General features: G+C 37.1%; 1 protein-coding gene across 1 annotated transcript in view; it reads right to left on the reverse strand.

Annotated features, from left to right (window-relative positions):
- Positions 1 to 21,703, reverse strand: part of LOC131973058 (neuronal acetylcholine receptor subunit alpha-7) — an 84,472-nt gene that overhangs the window by 4,416 nt on the left and 58,353 nt on the right. The window contains exons 7-9 of the mRNA XM_059334903.1: positions 15,385 to 15,579; positions 7,132 to 7,218; positions 4,842 to 4,951 (exon numbers count right to left, since the gene is read on the reverse strand). Coding sequence (XP_059190886.1) covers positions 4,842 to 4,951; positions 7,132 to 7,218; positions 15,385 to 15,579 — 392 coding nt within the window. The remainder of the gene's footprint in view (positions 1 to 4,841; positions 4,952 to 7,131; positions 7,219 to 15,384; positions 15,580 to 21,703) is intronic.

Genomic DNA, 21,703 nt, shown 5'->3' on the forward strand with positions numbered 1-21,703 from the left:
TAATGGCATATTGTGTGACATAAATCCAGGAGAATAATGTTCAGATTTTACTGTAAATTTACATCGAAGGTTTACAGGGTATGTATGTTTTTATTTATTAGCTTAAGATGCTCATGGGAGCACTTGCTTTTGTCCACAGGTTCAGCCAAACTCAACACAATATCAAAAAACCTTAAACCTGCTTTAATTTCCTTCTTCTTTCTGTGCATCAATTCTTTGAAATCAACTGATTTCAGTTTTCTAAACTTGGGTTCCCTTTCCCTTTCTTCACCTTTCTATCCTTTCTTTTATTTTTCCCTATCCCCTAATAGTGACCTTAGCTTAGTTTTCTTTTCGTTTTAGTGTTTCCATTCCTCCGTCCATCTTCCACATTCTTTCTATTCTTTCTTTAGCATGTTCTTTTCTTTATAATTGATTTAGACTCTGTTTCCTTGACATAGAAAATCCTTGCTGACTGTTTGTCTGCACCAAAACCGATAGTAACTCAGAGAAACTCTTTCATGAATACTAAAAGAGCCGGGTGTCTTCTGAAATCTCTCTACATGACTGTCAAACTGGTACCAATACCAAAACTTAACATTAGTCTAAGGCAGGGATGGGCAACTTATTTGCTTCAAACCTTTTGTATTCCTATTTATACTGTTATACACTGCAAATTATTTGGTTGGATAAAACAAACTTAGATTTAGAAGTGTTGGATAATTTATCTTGTTTTAAGAGTTAATTTCTTATTTTAAGTGTTCAACATGCGTATTTCTAGATTTAACAATCTTAATTCAAGAAATGTTGTCAAGTGAAATTATCTGTTCATGCAGCAAGATCATTTTTTCAGATTTAGTGTTTTTATCTTGTTTTTAGACACACCTTTTTTGCAGTGTACATGCATTTGAGCATGAAATATGTTAAGTTACTGCACTGTAAACAAATTAAAAATTGCAGTTTCATCATATGTGGTTAAGTGCCCGGTCCTATATTCTCCTTGGCGTTCAGTCCCAGCTAGGCAAGAATCCTTGGCTTTCTTTTTCCTTTTTTTACCCTTTTATTTGTCTTTTTTTTTTTATCTCTAACTCTGTTTTGGATTGAGCTTTTATTACTATTTTATTTATTGTTTTACTGTTTTTAGTATTTTATTGTTTTCATTGTTTTTATTTATACCTATTAGGATATGATTTATTCTATTTTAATAACTGTACAGCACTTTGGTCAACTGAGGTTGTTTTTAAATGTGCTCTATAAATAAACTTTGACTTGACTTGACTCGACTATATGTGGCCCTGCACTATAAAAAATGTTTGTAGAAATAACAGTAAAATACTGTGAAATACATCAGAAATAGAGCGTAAAATCAAAAATTGTATGTCACCGAATTAGACACTTTTAATTACCGTAAATCTAAGAATAGCACAAAACTTTTACTTTTTTCTGTTATAAACTGGAAGAAACACACAGTTTTGCTGTTTTGCTTACATTTTCATGCAAAATTTATGGAGAAATACCATGATGTGTGAATGAATTACACAATTACCCTAAAAATAACAGGATTATTCAGTCTAAATTACAGTTTTTGCTGATATTTACATTTAAATTTAAATTTAGAATAGAAAATCCACTCACTGTAGTTTTTACGGTGAAGTTCTGGCAACCACAGCTGCCGGTATTTTACCGTAAATTAAACAGATTATTTTTTACAGTGTGTGGTAGTGTCAGGGCCGGCTCTAGGCATAGGCGACATAGGCGGTCGCCTAGAGCGCCATCTGCTGGAGGGGCGCCGCCAGTCACCCTCGAGGGAGAAAGAAAAAAACAATAATAATTTTCGATGCCCATTGTCACCCTCCCTTCGTGTTTTGTCTTGAAATAATAAATATTAACAAAATAAAGAAACAGATAAACAATGACATTTTGTCACTTGTGGTGCTGAGTCACGTGACGTGTGGTCATTGCCTTGCCCCCCTTTAGACGGTCAGATCGCTGTTACAGAGGTCAGGTCACGTCAAGTGACAGACAGGTTATGTTTTGATATATCCTGCAAGATGAAACGGCCGTCAAAGCTCTCCGGTGCGCAGTATCGAAAGAGAAAAAAAAGAGGAGGAGGAGAAGAAGTCCCGACCATTTTTTAAATGCCGTTTTGTGTGAAAACTTTTCATTTGCATTGGCTTGCTAGCTAGGTTGAAATAAAGCAACGCTAGCTTAACACAGTTAAGCACATTTTTTGTGCGGTTTGCACTTTCATTGTCTCTCTTGTCTCTAACTTTGTTAGCGGTCTCCAGCTGTGCTTCTTTGGGAATTTACTTGTAAGTTAATAATTATATAGACAGACATTTGTATTATATAGCCTGGTTGGCACCATGGGCAAACAAAAACAGGAGTTCCACCCTCTGTGAAACAGCAAGCGGAGCTGTTCAACACGAATGGATCTCGCCTAGGGCACCAAATGGGCTAGAGCCGGCCCTGGGTAGTGTCGATGAAAAATTGTGGCCCCTCCAGCATTGAAGTTGCCCATCCCTGGTCTAAGGCATCACTTTCTTTGTCAGACTTTGTCAGATATTATTTCGATCATGTACATACATAGTGGCAGCTACATTTTCTTTATGCCTCAGACAGCTCAGAGGAGTGGTTTCTTAAAGGTTAGAGAAGCAGCTTCGTGATTGAAAGGTCAGCAGTTCGATATCTGAACTGTCAGAATAAATAAAGCAGTGAGGTGACAGTGACAGGGACTGCAGTGCAGAGGGAGACAGAACTACTAACTCAGACATGACTGGAAAACAAATCACATGTACATGAATATTTGTTTGTTTGTGAGGGTTAAACATTTCAGATCACTGCAGGATGTTCTGCTCTCAGGCTGCACTGACAGCATCTGCAGAAACACTGAAGCTGCTGAGAAGCTAAACGAGACAGATTTGTCCTCTCAGCCTCACAGCTTCACCTTCACGGCTCAACACTCATCCCTCCTCTTCCTCTGCAGGAACATTCACATTCAGAACACACGCCAGAGCGGGGCAGTCACCTCGCCACCTAACCCTGACACACACACACACACACACACTCACACACATGCACACACACACACACACACACACACACACACACAGCTGAAGTAAAAGCTCTGACCTTCAAAATAAAATCCACCATAATGGAATTTCTCTTGTTTACATTCCCACAAGTGTGTGTGTGTGTGTGTGTGTGTGTGTGTGTGTGTGTGTGAGAGAGAGAAAGAGAGAGAGACAGGGAACCAAGTGTGTGATTGACAAAACAAGATGAAATAACTTTTTATTAAGCTCCAGGTTGCATTAACCCATTGAAGCCTGGAAAGCGGATGCATGGTTTTGTAGTATTTGAATAAGCTCTCAAATACTTTTTGAATTTGATTTCTATCTGCTACAGAGGCTGAAAAATCTATTATTTAGTAGAAGCGTTGACACTTCTGTTGAATTTCCAGAAAAACTTCAGTTTTTAGGGCTTATTTTAAAATCGCCGACAGGTTTTACAGGCGTTTCAGGCGTCAATGGGTTAAAATAAATAGCACACAAAGTGAGCTCTGAAACCTCTTGTTCTGATCTTCTTAAAGGGGACTTATCATGCTTTCCCTTATTTTCTGTCTCTATATTTAATGTAACAATGTCAGATGTTTGAATTATATGTGTTGTAAGTGTCAAATAACGTAGTAAATAAAATAAAATAAAAAAATAACTCATATGAGCAAAAACCTCAGAATTCCCCCAGTTTTGAACATGATGTTTCCAACTGTTGTTTCTTGTCTTGGCTTGAGTTAACATAGCTTTTAGTGCAGGGTTTCTCTATCATCATCTGCTCCTATCACATGACCGTAGCCTTAATATTATATGAGCTACACTGCTACATGTAGCTGCATGCAAACTAAAGTAAAACCTTTAATCTTTGTTGTTGATGTTGTTAATTTCTCCCCCATTTTGGAACATATTCCTGCTGGAACATGCATGTTTGAGTGATGTTTTGTACTTAAAAAAAAGTGCTCCTATATTCATTCATTGCAGGCTGATCATGAATCCCACTCCCTTATCTTTCTAATGCATGTAAACATCTTCTAAAAGAAAGCCCAACTCCTAGTTTGAACCTGAAAATGAGCATAAACAGCTCTCCTGTAAGCTCCTGAAGATGTTAAAGCTGATACAGCAGAATGAAGACATTTGAAGATACTGGACCCCCTAAAGCAGGGGTGTCAAACTCAAATACACAGTGGGCCAAAATTTAAAACTTGGACAAAGTCGCGGGCCAACATTGATATTTATTGAAAAAATTGGCCTAAACAAGTTCAAACAAAATGGAACAAGCAAAGCTTGATATAACTAAGCAAAATCGAATATCAAATAAAACAAACAAACACATCAATGGCATTCATTTCTTAAAAAAAATGTAAATAAAAATCGTATGTCCCTTTAATTTATATGCGGCCTTCTTTAAATTTAAATTTAACAGTAATCTTTTTCCACAGGCTAAAAATAAATGTAAGAATAAAATAACAATAATAAACCAAATGACTAATAATAATATCCTTCAATGAATGTGCAGCCATTCAAGCCTTGGACTAGCAAGAAAAAGTGCATAAAGACAACTTTAATTGTTGCTCAGTTTGCTCCACACTGATCTACTGTGTTCAAGCCAAAACACCAGCAGAGCATTCTGGGATTTGTAGTTTTATTTGCGCTGTATAATACCGGCGGGCCAGCTCTGGTTGTCATTTGGTATTTCCTCGCGGGCCAAATATAATTATACTGCGGGCCAAATTTGGCCCACGGGCCAGAGTTTGACACCTCTGTCCTAAAGAGAGAGGAGGAAGAGGAGGAAGAGGAGGGATGACTGACCCACTGAGGCATGTGTCCTCCATCGGGGTCGTGGTGATGATACTGCAGAACCAGAACTGTAGCGATGACTGACAGACCCACGATCACCATGGTGGTCGCAAAATACTGAGCTGGAACACAAAGGTCAAAGGTCAGTTTGGATCTACTCTTTTGTTTAACCAGAAGAAGAAAGAAGATGTGAAGAATATTATCCCAGTAATGTCTTTCAGAACAGTGTAAAAAATACTTTGTAACAAGAAGAAGTCCTGCATTCAAAATGTTGATTTAAGTAAGTTAAGTAGAAAATGTATTTAGCATCAAAGAGTACTCATTTTGCAGAGCGTCTTATTCTAGAATAATAAAAATAACATTATTGGATTATAATCATTGAATCATTCATTTGTTCATCACTTTAATATTACAGCTGGTAAATGTGGAGTTCATTTTAAATATTGTATACACCACTGGCTAATTTATCAGCTGATTTTTTGTTTTTTTTGCTAATTTGAGTCTGCAAAGTAACTAAAGCTGTCAAAAAATGCAGTGCAGTAAAAAAAAGATTTCCCTCTGAGATGTAGAGGAGTTGAAGTATGAAGTAGCAGAAAATGGAAATACTCAAGAAATACCTTGAGTGAAGTACTTGTGTAAAATAACTTAGTTACCTTCCACCACTGGTGATTCTACATCCACCCATCATTGCATCCTATACAACAAGGTGGGATGGGCACCTTTATCCAGTGGCGGTTCTAGACCAGTTTTACTGGCCAAGGAGGGGCCAGTGTTTAATCAGAGGGGCACATTAAAAATTGTCAAAAATGATATTTAAGCATTCAAAACCTTTATTTTAGCTAAAAGTCTCATATTTGGAAAAACTACATTGATTGAAGCAATGAGACTCACCAACATTAACAGTTATTTTTGTACAACAATGACATTTCTCTTTTTTTTTTGCACAATCACTTTTTTATTTTGAAAGTGCAGTACAGTGAGAATGATCTTTATATTTAGCTATTATTGCACAATTAAACTATTATACAATGTACACATTCTGGGTTCATTTAGTGTACGATGAGATATTGTTTGAACAAAAAATAGGTAAGAATTGTTCCGTCGTTCATCGTTATAAATTTATCATTTTATTATTAATTTGACACAGGGGCCACAGCAGGGGCCAAGGGCTTCTTCACAGGGGCAGTGGCCCCTGGAGGCCCCTGTGTAGAACCGCCACTGCCTTTATCTGTGAGACGAGACATGCATTGGTTCCTCTTCACTTATAAAGTCTTGATAGGCGACATGCCGTCATACCTCAGCACTTTATTAAACTGGTCACATAGTAATTATCCAACACGCTCTAGTGATTAATGCTTAATGCTCAATGTTCCCCGGACTAATACTGAATTTGGAAAAACTGCTTTCAGTTCTTCTGCTGCATCTACCTGGAACATGTTACAACTTTCACTCAAACTCAACACAATTATAACTATATGGGCCAGTTTAAATCTATGATAACCAATTACTCTGCCTTTCACTGTAACTGTTTTTAATGTTTTTGCATGTGTTTTGTCTGTACTGTTTCATGTTTTCTCTGTACTGTTTTGTGTTCTCTCTGTACTCTCGACATCATTGCTAATGAGGGGTTGCCCTCAATGATTCCTCGAGAAAATAAATAAAGGATAAATTAAATCAAATGATTATATTTCCTTGTGTTCCAAAGATGGTAAAGATCTAGGCTCATTTTGATCTCTAAACATGATGATGACAGGATGAGAGAGATGGCTCAAATGATGGAATGATAAAGGATGAAAAGAAACTGGAGTGGAGGAATAAAGATAAATATTTACTTAGAATATTATTGGTGGCCTGTAAGAAATCAATAACAAAGAAATGGCTGAAGAGGGAGGCACCTAGTGCAGATGAATGGATTGATATTGTGTACAGTATCTTTGTAATGGAAAGAATTACTTTCAATTTAAGAACACAAAAAGAGTTATTTATTGAAAATTGGCAAAAATGGATTACATACATCTCTACCATAAAACCGGATTTTAGGTAATCTCAGACTGGACGATCACAATACTTTCATTTCTTTGTACCTTTCCCCTTTTTATTTTATTTTATTTATTCATTTATTTTATTTTCCAATCCCCTTTTGTACACTCTTACTTTTTTCTTTGATATTTTCTGTATTTGTCTATAGGTCTTCATGTTGATTGTTTGTTTGTTCATTTAAAAAACCAATAAAAAGTAAATTACAAAAAAAAGAAGAAAAGAAGTAGGCTATGATAAAGCGATAAAACTCTAAAAGTCTCACCTATGAGAGGAACAGAGTCAGACGTTGCCGGCATGATCTCAGCTACCAGCAGCATGAAGACTGTCAGAGAGAGCAACACCGTGATCCCTGCAGAGAAACAAGCTCATTAGTTTCATCTTAAAGCTGGAGTAGGCACTTTCTTGGCGACATTCAATTTGATGAAAACCTTAAACGTAATTGACCGTTCGCAAAACTCTGAGCAACATCATGAAATGATGTGTAAACGGGATTTGTAAATCTGACACCAGGTACCTTAAGAGTTTAGCAGGAGGAGTCTTTTTTCCCCTTTTCCAAAATTCAAAAAGCAAGAGGAGCATTGTGGGTTGAACAGAGTGGGAGAGCCCACTGCCAACTTAATATCTCGAAGATCAACAGACACACAAATGTCTGCTACAAGCAGGCGTCAATCTCCGTGCCTGAGCATGGAGGCCACCAGGAAGTGCATGAAGCCTGCAATTCACCGAAAATTCCAGTAGGGGGTGCTAAATTTGGCTGCAAAAGAAATCTGCCCATTCATTTCAGTGCTAAATTTGAAAACTTCTCACTTGATTTATTACCTCAGAAAAAATTTTCAGGGACAACATTATGGTCTCAATCGCTAGTAAAAAATCTTCTTCAAGACAATTTGATGTCAATAGTTCTAATAATGGCTAATAATGAAGAAAATAGAAGATAAAGAATCATATGATTTGGGGCGTTTCTAGCTTTGATTGACAGGTCACTGACAAGGCGAGCCGTCACCAAGAGAGAAGCAGAGCAATGCGTATCCACGGCAACATGTCAATAAAGTTATATATAACGTTATATAGATAGAAAAGAGGACGTTTAGCGCTTTGGTCTCATAACTTTGACCCTTTCACACTATATTTTCACTTAATGACAGTTTATTTGAACGTTTTGTTCAGTAAAAATGTCTTGTTCAGCGTTTGGTTGGACTAACAGACACTCCAAGGAGTCGCTGCTCAGTTTTCTGAGGTAAGAAAGATACATTTTGTTTTTTTTTTTTGCTAAAAACTAACATCCCAGTTAATGCTCCAGTTAATGCTAACATGAATTAGCAGCGGCTTCTCTCAGTCGGGTTGCCGGTGTAGAGAGGCTGTAGTCAGTGTCGTCAGATCCCTCGCGCTCCGCCACAGTCCAATTATGGTCTGCTCCGCGTGTCGGAAACATGATGGCGACGCAAGATGGCGACGAGTATAACGCTGAACTCGAGGCTTCCAACGGGCCACAAACCAATGGGTGACGTCACGGTGACTACGTCCATTATTTATATACAGTCTATGGCTACAAGTTGAGCTGCTAGCTACCAATCATAAGCTAACTAATGATTGTCTAGCTGTTAGATGAGATAACCCAAACCAGATTTAACAGTTATGGTTCCTGTCAACTAGTATTCTTACCACTACTAGAGCATAACTAGTCCAACAAACTAATGTTAATGACACCATCTGTAAAATTAGCATGCTAAGCTAGCTAGCAAAGTTGATAGGAGCTTAACATAATACAGGGCTTTACAATGCTTATAGTTAGCGTCAGTGTATCCCACATCGGCCGGCTTTTGGCTAACATCCTATCAAAATTTCACATTAGCTACTAATATAAATGCTCATGTTGTGTTTCCAATTAATGAAGTGGTGTGAAACTAGAGTCTAACTTCTTATCTTGAAAACATATATCATTTTAACCATGTACGTTAGCCTCGGATTCACCAGAGTCAGCAAAAGGACACGCTAACAACGGCGAATTGGCCATGTCGAATCGTTTTTATGAATCGGTCACTCTCATCTCCTTGCTGTAAAACAATGGGGGCTGCTGATTTTTTCGGGGGAAATTGAATGTTTCTGGGTTAGCCAAATAAATATCACTGTTATCAACCATCAGTATGGACACACCCGGTCCGGTTCCATATTTATTCAGTCCTTCACAATAAGTCACAGTACAGTGAAATCAGTCTGTGCTATGGATGATTTACGATCTGGGCACCAGTGACATCTTATTTTATATGTTTTCTGAGTGTAGCCTACATATGAGGTGTTTGTAACTATATTTATCTACCAATACTAGAGATTTTGTGGATTGTGCTACAAAACTATCAACCTCTGTAGCACCAGTGCTATTAGCAAAAAAGTTAATGTACAGCCCTGTAATGTATATCACTGTGGAACATAATGTCTCAACAGGCCATTATGAACCTATTTTGTTTTAATCTTTGTAGCATTTTGAATTTAGAATTTTTAGAATGGGCAGCCTAGCTCGCAGAGGTATTACTCCAAAAACACTGGCTAAAACAGCGCCAGTCCGCTCCATGGCTGCTGACTGTCCTGGAAGCTTGACGAGCATAGCAACAGTTACTAAGGAGGAAACTGGACTCCTGCACCTTCTATTGGTTCTGTTCTCAGGCTTAACTAAATCTAGCCAGTGAGGGGTGACTTTGGCCAAAACATTTCAGAGAGAATGCATCCCTGTTGGCCACTCTACTTATGCAGATGTGCATGCATATTCCTTTAGACAGTGAAAGCCTCATTCAATTACGTATATCCTGTAGAAAAAGGTGCTATTCCAGCATTTGCAACAACTACCTATACTGCAAAGTAATCCAAAAAAGAAACATGGAATTACCTAAAAGAGTCTGAAAGACAGTCCGACAAAAAATGCAATAAAACGTGTGTCAATATGAGCAAATAATTCCAGGTTTGAAGGGAAAATGCTGCTAGTAGCTTAGTCTCTGCTAAGAGTAGCCAAAGGCTCACGGCTGTGGCTTCTTCAAGTTCATGTTTATGTTTAATTCTTATAGAATTGAAGGGCTGTATTTTAAGATTCTGGCCTTTTTTATTTTTATTTTAACCTATCCAGAAAAATGGCCTATCCCAGCTTTAACATTTAAATGTATGGTCCACACCTGCAGCCACAGAGTTTAACATGCTGTGTTGTCTTGATGAAGTTAATTTTCAGTGATCAATCATGCTGTTTACTTTCTTTCGAGTTTTTTGATAAGAAACACTTCCAGTTTCACATGTATGAGTTGGATGTTCTCTGCTCTTTGGCAGCAGAGCCCGAGCAGCTGCTAAGCTCAGGATTGGCTCGACTTGGAGGAGCTATCAGCGGGAAGATACAAGATAAAAGGATGTTTTTCTAATGGAAGAATGAATCCCCTGGACTGAACATGATTATATGAATCTGGGTTGTGTGGTGTGTTGCCAAGTCCTGTGGAAGTGAGAGAGGAGGAGATTTCACAGCCTCAGCTGACTGAACAGGTAAGCTCCAAACTAAACTTTACTACTTCACAGATAGAAAGGTGTGGATTGTCCCGAGCATTTGGCGACGCTTTACAGATTTCTTATTTATGGGGGGGGGGGATGCAGAAATCTCAGGGGCAGATAGAATGGAACCTGGATAAACAAGCCAAAGAACCATGACAGAAAAAACATTTAGCTATTTGACATATTTGAGCACTATAGCTAAACGTATATCATACACACTAAACAAATCGGTAACACTTTACTTGAAGGTATCGTCATAATAGTGACATGATACTGTCAAAACTGTGACATGACACAGTCATAAACGTGTCATAAACATTATGTCAATGTCATAAACGTTTATGACTGCTGTCATTAAGTGTCATTTGGATTTTGTCATGACAAGTTGACATTACATCAGTGCTTGTAGTCAAATTTTCCTGTACTGAAACACAACAAAACTAGAGCTGGTTGAACCAGTGTAACAACACTGTTTAGTTATGTGAAATGGTTGAATTTAAAATCCAATTGTTGTGTCAATGGACATAACCTTATCAGTCTGTTCACTACAACATCTCCCAGGCTCTGTATTTTACTCTGGGTAAACCTTCAGAGCAGTGGCGGTTCTAGACCAGTTTTACTGTGGGGCCAAGCAGGGGCCAGTGTTTAATCAGAGGGGCACATTAAAAAACGGCAATGATTATATTTAGGCATTCAAAACATTTTTTTCCCAATATTTTTGGGATTTTATCTCATTTAAGTATATTTGGAAGATACAAATACACTGATTGAAACAATGAGACTTACCAACAATAATTATTTTTGCAAGACAATGACATTTCTCATTTTTGTGCACAATTACTTTTATTTTTATTTTGAAAGTGCAGTATAGTGAGAATGATCTTTTTTTTTTATATACACAAGCTTTTATTGCACAATTAAACTATCATACAATGGACACATTCTGGGTTCATTTTGTGCCCAATGAGATATTGTTCTCATTGTTCACAACAAAAAATAGGTAAGAATTGTTCTGTCGTTCATCGTTATGAATAGATCAATTTATTATTAATTTGACACAGGGGCCACAACAGGGACCAAGGGCTTCTTCTCAGGGGCAGTGGCCCCTGTGGGCCCCTGTGTAGAACCGCCACTGCTTCAGAGGTCACCAGCACGATGAGCTTTAATCTCTAATCATAAATGTAACGACCGTCTGTGAGAAAGGTCAGAGGTCAGAGGTTTACACACCTTGTTTCTGCCTCATAAAGCCTCATAACAAAAGGAAGCGGATCAATAAAAACAACAAAAACGAAAAAAGGTCATTAACACACACACACACACACACACACACACACACACTCACACACTATCATCTTCGAAAGTGTCTCATAAAACCTGTTTATAGATTTGTATTGTTCAGATTTCCCTGTGGGATGTGCATCTTATTTACTCTTGTCATTTGAAGATACTTGTGATTTATCATCAGGTTATTTTATTATAAAGTCATCCTGCACTGTAAAAAAAGTCTGTTTAATTTACGGTATAATACCGGCAGCTGTAGTTGCCAGAACTTCACAGTAAAAAATACAGTGAGCGTATGTAAATGTAAATATCAGCAAAAACTGTAATTTTTTACTGAAAAATCCCATTACTTTTAGGGTAATTGTGTCACCATGGCATTTCTCCATAAATTGTACATGAAAATTTTATATTTACTGCAAAACAATGTGTTTTCTACAGTTTGTGACAGTAGAATTCAAAGTTTTATGCTATTCTTTGATTTACGGTAATTAAAAGTGTCTACTACGGTGATATACAATGTTTAATTTTACAACCTGATGCAATTTGACAGTGTTTTACTGTAATTTCTACAAACATTTTTTACAGTGTATACCTTGTGAAGTCTGCCCTCACATAAAGGACGTGTAGAGTGTCCTGTTGAATCTGTACCTGCTGGCTCATTAAGTTGGCTGAAGACGGACGGCCTCGCTGACATTTAGGTTTGATTGAGAGCGTAAATTACATTTCCAGTGAAAGACGTATCTGATCTCAGTGGCTGGAAGCCTCCCGGCAGCTTCAACTTCCTGTTTCGGCATGTTTTATGGCTGATGAGTATCGACTCGGAGACATCAGTCATCTGAGGGCTCGGCAGAGGAAACAGCCGGCCAAAATACCTTGTGTGGACAAGACTTAGTTTAAAGAGTCAGTTCAATGAAATAACAAAATACAAAAACAAAACACAGTGTGTCAATTTCCTGTGTTTTTACAGGTTTCGAGGCATCAGGCTCTGAGTTGTTTTTTCCTTTTTGCCTCAGATTCTATTTGTGATGTTCACAGCTCTGAAAAATGAGATTCAGTGTTCCTGTTATTCTAGATAATCCAGATAACACACCAGAGACAGCTTTCATGGGGACTATTTCCTCAGTAGAATGAAGTTGCTATAAAATAAAATAAGATGTTAACCCTCTGTGGTACACATTATGATGCCAGTTAGGAAAAAAATGTTTGGAGTGTTTTTTGTCTTAAAAAAGACTAAATAAACATAATCTGCCAAAACAATTCCGAAGTTTTTGGGGATTGTTGCCCGTAGGCAACATTGTACCATAACGGTGCACAAGTGAAAAAAATAGTTTTTAAATTAATTTTAACACAATTCATTAAATAAACATGTAAAAGATTCAGTAGCTTCAACAGGGTACAATACAAAACATTTTGAATTTAAAAACATTATAAAAGGAACTTTTTTACCCGTTTCTTGTCTGTACCATTGAACCAACAACCCATTGAAATTAATGTCTTGAACAGTCTAAGTCTATGAAACTATCAAAAATGAAGGTTTACTCAACTATCAGTAGGAATATATTTTTTCCAGATGGAAAAGGGGCCAGGAAATGATGTTTTGAGTGATTTTTTTTTTTGTGGCGCAAAATAGCAAAACTGTTTCCTTTGGAAAAGTCTGCAAAAAAGGGTTTCAATATGGCCTCCTGGAGGTCATGTGACAAATTAAAGCATTGCTATTGGTTCCCTATACTCTTCACTCTTTTTAAAAGTATCGCATCACTCAAAAACATGCATTGTAGAAATTTGACAGGCCAAAAATGGGTATGTTGCCTGAGGGCAACACCGTACCATAGAGGGTTATATAAAACCAAAAACTATCGGCATTGACACGATAGGTGAAAAATATGTTGTTTTTAAAATTTGGGTGAACTGACCCTTTCAATGCATTTTCTGGACCTCACATATCACAATAAATCCTTAAGATTAATTGAATATATTACATTATAGTACTGTGATATAGTATAGATTAGGAATAATAATAATACATTAAGTTAAAGGTTGCTTTACAATAGAAAACAAATATGCAACACATTACAACATGGGCTAGTAGAGGATAAAATTGCAAAATAAAAGATGGTAGATGATAAAATATGTAAATGAAGACCATAAAGAATATTTCAAAAGAAATATTTTTAAAGAAAGAATGACATTAATTAAAAGCCAAATTAGATTAATATGTTTTTTCATTGTTTCATCTGCATCTCTCATAGTTTTTTTTTTAGGGGATTCAATAATTTTGCAGCATTGTTTCTTTATAATAAAGGCTTGCCTCCCCTTTTTCTTCTGAAAAATTGTGTGGAATTAAAAACACAGTAGTTGTTGTAGTAGTATAGTAGTTTGGTTCTCAGCTCTAATTTTGGGACATAATATATATATTTTTCTAAATTCTATATCTTTCTAAACATGAGCAGTTGTGCTTCCACCTCGCATCGATTTTGAGGAAAAAATGTCCATATGTTGGTTCTGAATCTCTCCTTTGAGCATGAATAGTATAAGAATAGTAGTAAGAGTATGACACAGTATGGCTGAGCTAAGAATAAGTGGAAAAAAATTGTAATGTTACCATACAGCCTGGAGACAGGGTGAGTGGCTGTGCAATAATTGTCTGTCAGTTGTTCTGAACCCATCTGCAATATTTGCTTTTTTGACAAGCTTTTACCTGGTCGAAGAAGAAAAAAGAAACTATTTTATATTTTGGATGGAACAATTCACCATTAAGCCTGAGAGTGAATTGATTAGTTGTGTGGAGGTCTGGTAGCTGCAAGCTTTTAAATGTATTACAGCTATCAGGGTGAACTTTAGTCAGCATCAATAACGTTTCAGTCACACACACATACTCACCCACCCACCCACACACACACACACACACACACACACACACACACTGAAAAAAAAAAAAAAAAAAAAAAAACAGTGGGTCTGTGAACAGCACCTCAAAGGGCTGCAGGTCCGGATGGTTGCTTGCTCCCCTGTGGCATGTCATAAGTCTGTTCATGTAGTGAAGTGTATTATGTATGTGTTTATGTTGCTGAGGGTTGTTTTTTTCTTTTTTTCCCCTCCTTTCCTCCCCTCACGTGCTGTATTTCTTTTTCTTCATCTCTGTCTTCCTGTCCTGTCATATTGTTTGTGTGTTTTATACGTTTTGGACGGGTTGATGGCAAATCTCGTACTAGTAATTGTTACTCTTTGCAATGACAATAGAGGCTTCTGATTCTGATTCTACAGTGGCCCTGAAGAGCAAATCACAACAACAAAACAGAAAACACAACAACAAATCAAAAAACACAACAACAAAACAGAAAACACAACAAATCACTACCAAAACATAATGACAAAACCTAACAGAATTTTTTTTATTTTTTTTGTTTTCTGCTTTGTTGTTGTGTTTCTTGTTTTGTTGTTGTGTTTCTTGATTTGTTGTTGTGTTTTTTGATTTTTTTGTTGTAATTTCTGTTTTGTTGTTGTGTTTTTTGATTTGTTGTTGTGTTTTCTGTTTTGTTGTGTTTTTTGATTTGCTGTTGTAATTTCTGTTTTGTTGTTGTGTTTTTTGATTTGTTGTGATTTGCAGTTGTGATTTGCACTTCAGGGCCACCGTAGATTCTGATTCTGACACACACACACACACACACACACACACACACACACATGCACACACACACAGCCAAATCCTCACCCAGGGAGATCTTCTCTCCGGAGTCAGCAGGCAGCAGGAAGACGAGCAGGGCGAGGGTGGAGATGAGGACGCAGGGGATGAGCAGGTTGAGTCCGTAGTAGAGTGTCCTCCTCCTCATCACCACGGTGAAGGTGACGTCAGGGTACGGCTCCTTACAGCAGTCGTAGAAACGCTCGTTCCTCCGTCCAGGAACCTCTGCAGACAAAACACCAAGAAAACCTGTAAACAGCTGACACATACAAGTTTCAGAAGGCTCTGGACTGCATCTGCTCACATTTACTGTTTTATTTCACAGGGTTTTTCTTTTCTACTTTAAGTGCTTATGAATTTTTTTTTTTTTTTTACAAATATTAACCAAGGGACACAAGTTGACTAGTGACAGATTTCAACTTAAATAAGAAGAAGAACAACAATGATACAGTCAGTGTCTTCAGAGACACTGTAGCTTGAAACATACACTACTGGTCAAAAGTTTTTAAAAACCCCAATTTTTTTATTGAAATTCAAGCAGTTCAAGTCAAATGAACAGCTTGAAAGGGTACAAAGGTAAGTGGTGAACTGCCAGAGGTAAATAAAAAAAGGTAAGGTTAACCAAAACTGAAAGATAATGTACATTTCAGAATTATACAAGTAGGCCTTTTTCAGGGAACAAGAAATTGGTTAACAACTTAACTCTATGGAGTCTTCTTTTAATTCTTTTCATGTCTTTGTAAGTCATTTTGTGTCTTTTTTTTGGTCATTTTATGTCTTTTTTTAGTCATTTTGTGTCTTTAGGTGTCTTTTTTGTCATTTTGTGTCTTTTTTTGTTGTCATTTTGTGTCTTTTTTTAGTCCTTTAGTCTCACATAAAATGTGATTTTGAATCTTTTGTTTAACTTTCAAAACACTATCATGCATGTGCATTCATAGTACACTGAGACATTAAACTGCATAATTTTCAATTAAATTCTGGACAATTTGGTGTGTTCTAAAACTTTTGACCAGTAGTGTAATGACCCTACCAAAACATAATGACAAAATGAATAATTTATATATCAATTGATTGTGTGTTTCCTCCTTTTGTTTGCCCAGTGTTTCTCTATGTGGTGTAGATAAACAGATGCATGACAGAATAAAATCATTTTTTTTATGTGCAGCAGCTAAAATCAGCTTCTTAGCATGTGGATTTTGGTGCTGCTGTTTGGTCTGCTGGATTGATTCTGTATCAGAAGATCAGAGACTTTATGCAAACTAAGCAGCATTTTGAAATTAGTTCTGTTTAAAGCAGAGAAGAGATCAGGGAATTTGACTGGTGTTTTTCAATCTCATAAAACTTGAGCAGCAAACCTTTGAAAGAGCTGCAGCTGTTTGAGAAAAGCGTATTACAGATGTGAGATAAATGCACACATTTATTTCTTCAAGAGGTAATCTAGCTTCTGCTTCTGCTATTAAAGCCCTCTTTTTCACCTCAGAAAAATGAATAAAAATACAAAAACAGCTGCTGCAGCAGAGTCAGAAATTACTTGTTTGTAGAAAACTGCTGATACAAAAATTAAAAGTATTAGTGAGGACGAAATGTTCCTTCTGTCAAACACTGAAACGATCAGCTCGACCTGCAGGAACGAGGCCATTTCATCTCAAATGGTTCAGAAAAGGTAATTTATTCCTCCACAGGAGAGGTATTTAAACATTTCACAGAGAGTCAAACTCTCACCCGGTGCTGCTGCAGGGAGGTGTGGAGCCGCCTGCTGAGGATGGCCGACACTAATGAGGCCTGTTCATGTTTTATTACTGGAATAATAATCTGTTGCTACAATGTGTGTGTGCCAGGGATAAAAAAAAAATCCCCAAACTATCCACGAAAGATTCAAATAAGCATGCAAGGTGACATAATAATAACTCCCACCTGCAAAAAAGAGCATTTTTATTTTCTCTCTCTTATTATTCCTCACAGTTCTTTCATTTATCGTCTTGATACTTTGGCCCTTGACCTTTATAATACAGCCCAGTAAGCATCTACAAAACTATAAAAAAAAAAAGTATTAACAAGACATAAACTGTCTGTCATAATAATGGCAGTGTTCATTACTGAAAATACAAAAATACAAACGAGAGACACTGTTAGAGCCTTTGCAGTAGTCGGGCTAAAATTGTACGTTTTCTGGCTGGAATCTGCTAAAGGAAAAGGGAAAAACATGTTCATTGCTATTTGATTTGATGGAGATGACCAAATTCAGTCATTAAATTTAATAGTGTAAGTGTATTATTTTTCTTTTTACATCACAAAGACATTAAACGTAATTTCTTTGATGTTAACATCAGAAGTTAAAAAGCATTAAATTGACAAATGAAGTAATGGATACAGGCTGCTAATAAAAGCTGCACAGAGGCTTACTTTAATAGAACTGCATCACTCTTTGGTGGCACCAGCTTTCTGTGAATCTATCATGAAGTCTTTAAGAAGTTGTCAGTAACTACTTTAAAACTGGTTCAATGAATCAGGTTGCACCATTCAAACTTAAAGGCACAGTGTGTAAGATTTGTCTGTTGGTTTAGAATGGTTCGTCCCCTGTCAATGCAAACCCTAGATTCACTCTTGTTTTGCTTTTTTATGGCAATTTTTTATGTCTGTGAGTTTTTTTGAAAAGCCACTATGCATGTACCAAGCATCCAAAGTGTATGTCTGCATCAGACGCAGAAGGCGGTGACAAAACATCTGTACGTGATGTGTTGGTCTGAGAACATGTTGGCTCGTGCTGGAGTGACACAAAGCTGGTTAAAAATCAGCAAATTTTCCCTTTTACTATATCAGAAGGAGGTCACTAAATAATTTCGAAAAATAGGGTTAAATAATGGTTTTAGTGCACTGCAAAAAAGCCAACTTGTATTTTTTGGCCTAAAACAGTGATTTAAGTTGGTAAAACTTGGAAATATAAATGATTGACATTTAGGGCAATAATGTAAGTTAGCACAACAAAGGAAGCCAGTTGTCTGCTCAAAAACAAGTTTGTGAGTTGTTGTTACTTATATCTTTAAGTTGGGGTTCAAAACAAGGGACAATAGTTCTGCTAACTCTTATTTCTTTGTTGTGAAATTAGGTCATTAGTGAAAACTAGCGGCTAACTGATGCTAGCGGCTAACTGATGCTAGCGGCGCTGCTTCTTACAGCTACAAGAGCAGCCATTAGCGTATCAATGCTAACTCAAAATTGTGGTCACAACATTAGCTGACATTTCATAGCGGCGTTACAATCGTGCCAGAGAAATTCAGAGTTGAGCAAACTCAAAAACAAAACTTAAAATATTTAGCTTAATTGTCCAACTTAAAATTTCACCGAAGTTTGTTGCCTTGAAATTTTGAGTTCACCCAACTTTTGTTTTTTTGCAGCGTGGCTTAAGTTAGTATTAATATTAAATCTAATTTACAGTTCTTCAAGTATAGCTAATACACTATTTTATTGATCTAAAGCCAAGGTGAGATATCAGATTTTTAATTTTTTTGTAATTTCAGATGAGTCATTTTCATATTATATATATATCTTTTGATGTGATTTAAAAACAAACAAACGGGTAATTTAAATAAAGTGTCATTATCTCTGATGCTCATCTCTCTAAACTGATCATACATTAATTAACAAGCCAGTTCTATCTCTTTAACCTCTCAGCTACATTATTTTATCTCCTTCTGTTTTTCACTTGTTTTGCATTTTATTGTACTTTTTGTATTTTAATGGTATGGTTGTAAGCTGTATGATACAGGCCATATACTACACACTATATGGTGTTGTGGGCATGTGCTAAGTCACAAATGAGCTTTTTCTGTACACAAAATACTCTTCGTAAAGTTATGAAACTGATTATTAACAAAGCAGAATATTGTCTGACAAACCTGACTCAGAAACTGAACCTTGGCACATGATGAACAGTTTTAGATTGAGTCCACTGATGTTTTTTGGCCCACTGAACGGCGCTCCATAATTTCCACTTTTCATCTTTTCTGGTTATTTTACTGATAAATTAGTGGAAGAAGTGGCAGATAACAACTCGCTGCATATCTTTTATCCCTCTACACAGGAGTGCAGGATGCCTGGCTGCATTTCATTTGCCTGTACATTGCTACGTTGCTCACTACATTGGTTTTAATCTCCGCTATAGGTGATGGAGAGGAGGGAGGTAGTGGGGTAAATGAGAAACATGCTGCTGAGATTTTCAATTAAATTCCCTCTGAACGGCCCATTGGCTTAGCAACGTCTCTGGTAGAGACTCGCTTTCGTTCTCGGCTCTTTCTTTTTCCATTTTATACTCGCTTTCATCAGCTGACACAAACAGAGGAGCTGCAGCTCCCCTGAGACCGAGGACGGTCCTGCACTCATCATTAGTGTCCAGCAGCAGCTCTGATCTGCTGGCTGCTGGCCGGCCTGCAGTGGCTTTCAAATCTGTGGAACTGAGCTGTGAGTTCATGTTATACAGGGACAAGATCTACTAATTACACTAGTGTGCAGGAGATATTGCTTAAAGGAACAGTAACATTTTGGGAAATAAAATTAATTGCTTTATTAATAATAATAATAATAATAATAATAATAATAACTAGAAAATTTCCTCTGGGGAAATTCTGAAAGGGCCACGGGGGCTACTGCCGGTGTGTGTACACTATGATGAGATTCTTCCGATTTTTATAACTATGCCCTTTAACCTCAAAATGTGTGTGTGTGTGTGTGTGTGTGTGCAGCGAATATTGCATAAAGCTAGTGTGTGTGTAATTAAAATCACATAAAGTTACCTGTGTGTGTGTTTGAAGCATGTGTATGCATGTGTGGGGAGTGTGCACGCTTACGCGCATGTGTGTGTGTGTATCTGTAACTGTAATCACATCAAAGATCAAAGGCAATCAGATCAAAGCAATCAACAGAACACAACATTAACTGGCACCTGTTACGGCTCAGTGACAGCAGAGGTTGACAGACTAGAATTTCTGGCCTTGAACAGAAGGCATTTTTGGCAAAACCATAATACCTATCATTGATCCGACTTCACTTTGAGCGTCCTGAGTTCTTCCTGAACGTCTACATATGTTGTTTTTTTTTTTCAGAAAAATGAAAAAATAGTTTTGTTAGAGCGATCTAAAAAAACGTATGTTTTACGTTTTACGACTTACGTCGCGAACAATTCGTATTCTGTAGAGAAAAGTAATAGCACACTGATCCCGATCAAACCGCACGTTTTGATATATAATTTGTCCTGCAACTCTTCAAGTTGTAGGACTAGTAGTGGGACGAAATTGCGTCCAGAAGAGGAAGAAGAAAAAATCCACAGTATAACAGTAGTGCTCGGTGCGATTGCCCCGAGGCCCTAATAATAATAATACATTTCATTTATATAGCACTTTTCTAAACACTCAAAGATACTTAACAGGCAATAGGGGTGGACAGGACAGGAAGACAGGCATGGAAGAATTTGCCATCAACCTGTCCGTACATATACATACACATACATACAATAAACTTTGGATGGAGAAGCGGAGAACAAGCAGCGACAGTATCCTCTCACATCCAAGAAAGAGATACAGCATAACATGAGGAGAGGGGAGCAGCAACATAAGCAGTGGAGTTGGGGAGTTATTGGGGGTACAAAGCGGCAAAGGCGTGGGATGGGGGGTGATTGCATATCTGTATACACTACCGGTCAAAAGTTTTAGAACACCCCAATTTTTCCAGTTTTTTATTGAAATTCAAGCAGTTCAAGTCAAATGAACAGCTTGAAAGGGTACAAAGGTAAGTGGTAAACTGCCAGAGGTAAATAAAAAAAGGTAAGGTTAACCAAAACTGAAAAATAATGTACATTTCAGAATTATACAAGAAGGCCTTTTTCAGGGAACAAGAAATGGGTTAACAACTTAACTCTATGGAGTCTCAGGCTATTTTGTCCATTTTTTAGTTCTTTTTATGTCTTTGTAAGTCATTTTGTGTCTTTTTTTTGGGTCATTTTGTGTCTTTTTTTTGTCATTTTGTGTCTTTTTTTAGTCCTTTAGTCCAACATAAAATGTGGTTTTGAATCTTTTTTTTACTTTCAAAACACTATCATGCTCAATAAAGAATTTTAAATGTTGCAAATGTGCATTAATTTCAGAGTACACTGAATTAAACACAGACAGTACACAGGCATTAAACTGCATAATTTTCAATTCAATTCTGGAAAAGTTGGTGTGTTCTAAAACTTTTGACCAGTAGTGTATATGTCCTTGTGTTTGTGTGTATGTAGAAGTTCCTGTGTGTAGAGGCCTGGTGAGTCGCCTCGCCTGACATCCCAATCAGTCAGTGCCTCAGTTTGCAGGAATGTCAT

This window comes from Centropristis striata, chromosome 6, assembly GCF_030273125.1.
Source record: "Centropristis striata isolate RG_2023a ecotype Rhode Island chromosome 6, C.striata_1.0, whole genome shotgun sequence".
Lineage (NCBI taxonomy): Eukaryota > Metazoa > Chordata > Actinopteri > Perciformes > Serranidae > Centropristis > Centropristis striata.